General features: G+C 53.3%; 1 protein-coding gene across 1 annotated transcript; it reads right to left on the bottom strand.

Annotated features, from left to right (window-relative positions):
• Positions 1–1,142: 1,142 nt before the first annotated feature.
• On the bottom strand, positions 1,143–2,291 carry ISF_10012 (CDP-diacylglycerol-inositol 3-phosphatidyltransferase PIS; the record flags this gene model as incomplete). Its single annotated transcript, XM_018853610.1, has 3 exons — positions 1,143–1,538; positions 1,609–1,985; positions 2,075–2,291. The coding sequence occupies 3 exons, from the start codon at positions 2,289–2,291 to the stop codon at positions 1,143–1,145; spliced, it is 990 nt and encodes a 329-aa protein (XP_018699201.1).
• Positions 2,292–7,759: the final 5,468 nt, after the last annotated feature.

Below are 7,759 nucleotides of genomic sequence, written 5' to 3'. Positions count from 1 at the left end.
GGGCGAGGAGGAGGAGACGATCCTCTCCCGGAGCGCCGCGGCCGCCGCGGTCACGGGAGGCGGCGGCGGCGGCGGCGGCGGCGCGTTCAGCAGCAACCCGCTGCTAGGATCGCTCGTGAGGCCCGTCTTCAAACCGCCCAAGGGCAAGGAGGCAGCAGCAGGCGGTGACGACGCCGAGGAAGACCCAGCGGCGGCGACGGAGGAGGAGGACAAGGAAGCGGTGCGGAGGCGGCGCGAGCAGCGCAAGGGCTGGCGCCGCGTGCAGGACGACCAGGACGACAACGAGGGGCTGATCCTGGACGGCGGCATCCACGGACACGCGACGGGTGCGGCCGGTGACGAGCCAGGCTGTGGATGATGACGGAGGGGTGCTGTCCAAAACAATGCATGTTCCTTTTTACGATAGCAACGGCATATACATAGAGGTCTTGCAAGGGCTGGTTACATACATGTAGAGGACGGTCTAGAGGGAATAAATGGGTGGTCATGGAAACGATAGCATATTTGGCATTTGCAAAGCGAGGAACACAATATATATTCCGCTCTCTGTCACATCATGCTAATAAAAATTGTTCATTAATTAAAAAGATATAGAACTGGCCGACGTGGTCTGACTTTGTGCGTTGAAAGTATGTATACAAATGTACCTTGTTAGAAAACACAAAGATAACGACAAATAGCAGCAAATAGACGAAAAGCCGAGAGATTGTGCGCCCAAAAATCCTGCAAATTCCCCGTTCGATGAAGAAAGAACGAATGAAGAAAAAAACCGTCCAGCCCTATTTTGTTACACCAAATACCACCAACCTGTGTCTCCGTGCTTCAAAATGCCCCCCTTTTCCCGTCGAGCAGTTTCAGTTCGTAAATATCAATCCTGGTGTGGCATGAAAGAAAAAGGTCCTTGCTGTTCTTCCAGCCATTAAATATCACGCCGAAATGAAGAAATAATGCAAATGTCAGAGGGCAGCTGACGATGGCGGGAGTCTTGCTCCATGTTATTGCCAAATTAGGTTTCCAAAATGAAAGCCCAACATGCCCGAATTGCTTAAAGCATGTAGATTGATCCGGCAGAGCTGGTGGAATATTCATGTCGGTAACGAATCTTGCCACGAAGCGGTGCGTCGTCATGGTGCCAATGACGTCTACACACGCTTGGATTTGGGCTTGCGAGGAAGTCCCTGGGCCTTGCGGGCCTGAATATCGACCTCGGCGAGCCACCTGCTGGCCTTTACCAGCTGGACGACATTAATGACGTTCTTGGCAAACATGATAGGAAAGCTGATGCCGGCGAGGATCCAGGGAACGGTGGAATCCATCTTGTTGGCGCGGGCGAGCTCGAGGGCGGCGGCGCTGTAGGGGTCGGGGAAGAACTGCTTGAGCAGCGAGGCGTTCATGGGGGCGCCGGCTTGGATAGGGGTGCCGCTCGACTCCTCGACCGACCTGATGAGGTGAGGGGAGAGGAGTGGCGAGGAGAAGGAGAGGAGGTAGAGAGCGATGAAGAAGAGCTCGTTGAGACCGCAGAAGATGAAGAGGACAGTCTAGAAGTGTTGTGACTGGTCAGTAAAGGTTTTGACGGGATGGAAGATCCGGTTGTCAAGGGGCACAAACCCTGTTGGTGTAGTAGAGGTTCAAAAGCCAGCTCTTGCTCTTGTCAATGTTCTTGTGGCTCGAGTCGGCGCCGCCAACGACAAGCGTAACATACATGTGCATGTAGTGACTGGAGAAATCGAGGGCGATGAGGGCTTGAAAGAGAATGGCCCAGCGGGGGAAGGCAGAGGAGAGGAAGACGAGGAGGCACGAGGTTGTGCAGCGATCGGTAACCATGTCGAGGACGGCGCCGAAGCGGGTCGACTGCTCAAAGACGCGGGCAGCGTAACCATCGAGGGCGTCGAGCAGGCACGAGATGCTGTAGAGGAACGCGCAGGTTCGCGGATGGAGGGGCATGTAGTAGAGCGAGGCGATGGCGAGGACGATTCGCGAGTAGCCTGAGGGAGAGGGAAGTGTCAGTCTATTGACAGGGATTGGGTAGCTGGGGGCAAGGAGAAGAAGGGGTTGCGCGCGGGGGGCGACGTACCGATGAGATTGGGCCAGAAGAGAAAGATGTTTTCGCGCTCCTCATCCTTGTCCTCGTCGGAGCTTCTAGCGACGACGTGAACGTGGGCGTGGGCAGAGCCGTTGCCATTCATGGTGACGGCGCCATTGGTCTGGGGCTGGTGTTCATCGTCGGACGCGGACAGGGCGGCAGCGTCGCGGTTGCGCGCGGATCGTCGTCTGGTCGAGCGGGCGGACATGGTCGAGAAAACAGCAAGCTGTCTGGAAAAAAGATGCCGGACGGAAGGGCGAGCGGGAGGGTCGAGGTTGAGTCGTCGAGAGTTGGACCGATGGTTCCGGACAGGGGTCGAAGTCACCCAACGAAGCTTAATTTTTTATCGAAGGGTCGGTCGGTCCGGCGCGATGGGGAGAGGGGACGCGCGCCGAATGTATCTGATTAAAGAAAATTGCAAATCGGAAAGGGGTGGAAATGATAGAGATGGTCGAATGGATAGATAAGGAGTGGACACGAAGCGAAGAAAGTGGAAAGTGAAGAATGAAAGAAAAAAAATGTCGGTAGGTGGAAGAGCTTCAAGGTGTGGATGGATTCAGGAGGGGAGGGAGCCAGTTACGTAGGTGTGCAGGCATTGCCACTCACACCTCCGAGGCAGGTACCCAACATGGGACCTCGAAGTAAAAAGATGGCAGCAGTACCTTGACTTGCTCTTTTTTTTATGGCTTTTTCCTAAGTCCTTCAATTTCTTTCTTCGCCAATATTTCAGTTTCTGCTACACTGAAGTAAACAAAATCCTTACCGCTTCTCTCACATCGCCAAGGTCCCCGAGTTTCGTCCAGGAAGGCCAAGTCTTGATACCTTCTCCCTAGGTACTTATGTACCTATCTGTGCTCTCCACACAGACTGGTCAACGATCAATAACTACAGCCTCACCACACTCACCACAAGCAAGTTACCATTCTTAGGTATCAAACAGTCAAAGAGCCCCTCCTCTCCAACACTCACTAAACTCCGCAACGCCATAATCCATGCCAACCCACTCCGCCCTCAGGTAGCTCAAGTAGCGAGCGAGAGCCTTATCAACGTCAAGGTAGCCCTTGAAGGTTTTTTTTTCTTTCTTAATACTGTCAACTTTTCACTTTGCTTTTAACTACTTGACTCTGAATATTAAAATTGCCGCCCATTGAACATCATATCGTTAGATTTGACTCCCCGAAAAAGAATGCTTATCCAAACAAACATCATCGAACTCAATCCCACTGATATCGTTATGCTCCCGGCCTAAGCCTCGCTTTGTCGTACTGCACAGATGACGGGCTTGCATTAGCTACTAATGTACGTGGTAGCTGCCCGCCCAGTCGGCCAAGCGCCGACGGAGCTGTCGCCGAGGCATCTCGCCTCGTCTCCCCACCAGCCTCACCACGTATTATATGGCCATGAAGACGAGCAGCTAGGTTGGCGGCTGACCCTACCTCACATGGAGTCTTATCGTAAACAACCAACCGTTGCCAGCACACAGCAGCCCTTTCACTTACCTAGCATCTGCATCCTGCCACGCAGTCCGCTCCACCCTTCCTTGCGCATATTCCTGGCATTTGGCTTGGCCCTGGGATAATTTTTGGGCCGTGAGCGAGGAAAGATAGGCCTGCAACTTTGACGCGCACACCGCAAACTCCCTCAACCTCACATGCCATTCTCCCACCACCCACCTCCCTCCTCGGTGCCCGCTCCGCCGCGGCTCGCTCTGGGGCGGCGCGGGGCGGGATTTGCGGGGGGACGGGGGACGAGGACCCTGGTTATCAAGCCGTCGAGCAATGATCAACCCCAAACCCTACCCACGTGCTCGAGCATCTGTCACGTCCATAAGATCAAAGGAATTTATTACATCGTCTCGCTCATTCTGTGTGAAACCAGGCAAGATGGCCTAGGCTTCCTTAGTCGAACCCTTCGCCCCGTCCCCGAATGTCTTCGTTCGCTTATACAGGTCCGCAACCGGATCCCAATGTTGGTCCGCATTGGCCGTTCCGTGCATCTTTGGTGGGATTCTGGTCGCATAGAACCCCGCCTGCATTCTTTCGCGCGTTCAAAGACGCAAAGGAAGATCCCGAGGCCGTCGAGGTCTCCTCTTCGTCACTGGCCTGTCCCAAGCACCGCGCTCCCGCAAGACTACTTGGAAGTATGGGCGTTGCCTCCCATGGGCTACTGTGCGTTCCTTTTCATTCCTCGTCGTATTGACGCACTGGTGTTTTCCTCTGCTACTAGCGGGTTACTTCGTACTCATCGCCGCCGACTGGTCGTCCCAAGTCGGTGTGCCGGGCGCGGCGGCGGCACGCACCGCATCTGGACACCAACGAGCCGCAGTAGACGCCGCTGCGGCTCTGGGTCTTTGCTAATAAACCCGCTATGAAGGTTGGCGCAGTCAAAGCATTCAATCCCCTCACAATAAGAGGCATGGTAGTGTGGCGCTTGGTTTCCAAGGGCTACGTCATTCTGGTAATGAATGTCTCGCTTTACCGTCCCGACTCAGGTCTAATTATAGGTTTCTGTTTCTTCAACAATTTGATGTTGCTTGTCCCTCTTTCCCTCTATCAAAACGACACATCTACGAATAATCCGCCTGCCTTGTCTACTCCAAGCTGTGCAACATGAGACTGGCGGTGTGAGATCTTGGTTGTCTTCTTGTTGTCACAGGATAATGAAAGCATGCAACTCGGAGCAACAGCACACAAATCCAGTAACAAAGAAGTAAATGTAGCAAGTTTCGTATCCAATTTGTTTCGGGTCACGGATTCTGTATATTTCGCTCTTGTCAAATGTCACAGCTCAACCACAGTCATGTACTGTCCCACGTATACTCAGCTCCGCCTCTTTGCTACTCCAGCATCGCACTTGTATAATTCTCAGCGGTGAAATGACCCGTTACTTTGTCTCGGCCTCCTGCAAAGATAAGGTCTCGGGGCTGCAGCGCCGATGCACTGACATGGCACCGCAGGTCATTACATGCAGGTAACGCCAGACGGGAGTTATTCGTTGCTCTTCCGTGCAGGTATCACGACATCTAATTGATTGGCGAATTTTCGTCTCCAAGCAATATATTGTCATCGGAAATTAAATGTGAATCATTTTAGACCCAGGCTTATTACCCGTCTTGACCCGACGACAGCCCTGCACAGGTGGCTCGCCAATAACGTCTTGGCTTACACCTCGAGGCGCCATTTCCAGCTGTCGCAATACTTCAATGCATCATGACATGGCTCAAAACTCGTCTAGTTCTCTGCTTGACCTCAAAAGTGAGGGCAACTCAGAAACACGGAAACGCTTGTTTCACTCCAACGGCCGCGAATAGAGTGGGCGTCGGGCTTGAATAGCCCGATCCGCATGACGTGGCCCTGCGGCCCTCTTCCTGTGGTTTCAGTGGTGATGGCTGAGCTTGACGTGCTGTGCGACAACACAAGTTGCGCATATAGATAGATGTCAGAAACGAAAACCGGTGACATTGAGCTTTTACAGAAACGCAATTGCTGTGTGTATCCATCCTCAGCTTGGAGAAAAGAGTAAAGCCGGGAAGGGTGTTGGGAGCCGCCGGCCCGTATGCGGTATACAGGACGGATAATCTGTACTATAAAAGAAACTAGAGGTGCGTTGTTAGTGCATAGTATGTTTATTGTTCCGAGACCGTTGCACTGGTTTTGGCGTCAAAAGCAATGACTGCATGGAGGCTTGAGCTTGGTGGATAAAGAGCCTTGTTGAAAGAATCCATCTTTGTGCCACTGGGACGAGAATCGCCGAGGGCACGGGAGCGCCGAGGAGGCTCCGGTGTCGAAACGGGAGTTGGCGCCCAGGTTGGGCACTTGTCGATTGCCGAACAGGAACAACCATGCCGGTGGCGTCGCGACGGGGTGTTGCCGTGATGGGTTCGGGATTGAGCATCGGCGGCGATGTGAGTCCGCAGTCAAGCCCGTTTGCCTCGATGGGTGTAAGTTGAAATCCGACGGTGCTCCATGTATGATGGTATCGGTATCTGTAGGCGATCACCAGCTAATGGCATTGGCCCCCGGGGGTTGCGGCTTGTCACTTGAAGCAGTGTTTCGTTTGGAATGACGGGCGGTGGCAGGCGTCCTGGCAGCCTGAGCTACCGACTTAATCGCGCAGGGTGTCTTCTTGATGTCTCACATCGCTGGCGCTGGCCATGCTACCTACTGCATTGGCATTGGAGATTTTTCGTGGAGCTGTGTCAGTTGAGGACGGCAGTCCGGAGTGCCCAATAAATGGTATTTTTTTCAATCGCGAGCGCGAGATTCTTGTCGGCATGCTTGTAATTGTGGATGAGAGTAGCTACTGTTGCAGCGAGGAACAGGTCACGGTGAAGGGAGAAGGGCCGGCATCTTGAACCGACAGGTGGGTAGGAAGTACCTTGGTCGGTACCTAGGCAAGCTTGGGCCCTTGGGATAGACTGTACATACATCGGAGTATACAGGGGAATCAGCACTTGATGCCATCTTGAAGGTGTTGTTGAATCGTGCGATGGCTAGGTAAGTTTCGGAGGCTTGCTTGAGGCCCGTCTCGTGTGCAGCTTGGGCTTGGAGGGGTCGGCGGGGATGTGAGCAGGGACGTGTTTGGAGGGGCAGGTGTTGATATTGGCCGGCTGGGTTGAGGGAGATGCGGTTTGGTCCGCAGAAGTGGAGGATGGTGGCAGCAAATGCGGAACAAGTTTGAATCAATGCTTTCTACGCTGGATCCGCCGGTTCTGATAGATATGCGCATGGTGTGTTTATGTTTTGTTGGTTAAGATGGCGGCGAGTCTGGACTTCTTGAATCGCAGTGGGTGGTGGATCGCCGCCTGGCGCCCCCGCCAAAGCAGGCAGGTGGTCTTGGGTTAGGTCGGGGAGGTGGAGGGAGAAACAGCCGTTGATTGTTGTAGAACCAGAAGGGATCACGGGAAGGATCAATGGGTAATAATGGACTAAGAGGGGCAAGGAGAGGAAGGGGGAGACGAGAGAGAAGAAACTTGCATAATGGTGATATTGAGCTGGGTCGAGATGGGATATGGGATCTGCAGTATGCAGCAGCAGCAACAGCAGCAGCAACAGACGAATTCAAGCTGTCAGGTACAGATAGACAGCTGTTGATGGGTCAAGGTGAGTTTGGCAGGCCAGCCTGACTTGTGCTTGTCGCAAAGTACCTGACCTGGGTAGGCAGGTAGGCGGACTGTGGCTGGCAACTCGCTGCACCATAGTGGAGCGGCTCGGCGGGGGCTTGCTGCAAGTTCACGAGTACCCAACAAGGTACTTTGTCAGCAATGTACGGATACCTACCAAGACAATATCAGAAAGACTGGTCGAGCTGGAAATCAGTAACAATGAAGCTATCTATCAGGTGCTTGCCGACTGTCTGCTTAGTCGACAAGTGCATGTTGTTGCAGTATTCTGCTCCTTCTTTTCCCCTGGGCGAGAGAGAGAATGGCGTGTCGTCTTGGTGGAAGTTAAAGTGGCGCATTGAGTTTTGGAGCGTCTGCCGCCCGTACTAGATGGACTTGCTGGCAAGCAAGCCCTGTTTGGGCTGTTTTACCTATCGTGATCTGGACGGAAAATACTCCGTGATTCGCCATTGCCAATAGCATTTCCATGTTGTTCCGAAGTACCTCAGAAAATCCCGGCCCGCATGCACATACATACATACATACATACATACATACATACATACATACATACA

The sequence above is a fragment of the Cordyceps fumosorosea genome (genome assembly GCF_001636725.1).
Source record: "Cordyceps fumosorosea ARSEF 2679 chromosome Unknown scaffold_144, whole genome shotgun sequence".
Taxonomy (NCBI): domain Eukaryota; kingdom Fungi; phylum Ascomycota; class Sordariomycetes; order Hypocreales; family Cordycipitaceae; genus Cordyceps; species Cordyceps fumosorosea.
Note: the sequence above shows the minus strand (reverse complement) of the source record. Positions and strands in the feature narration are given on the sequence as shown.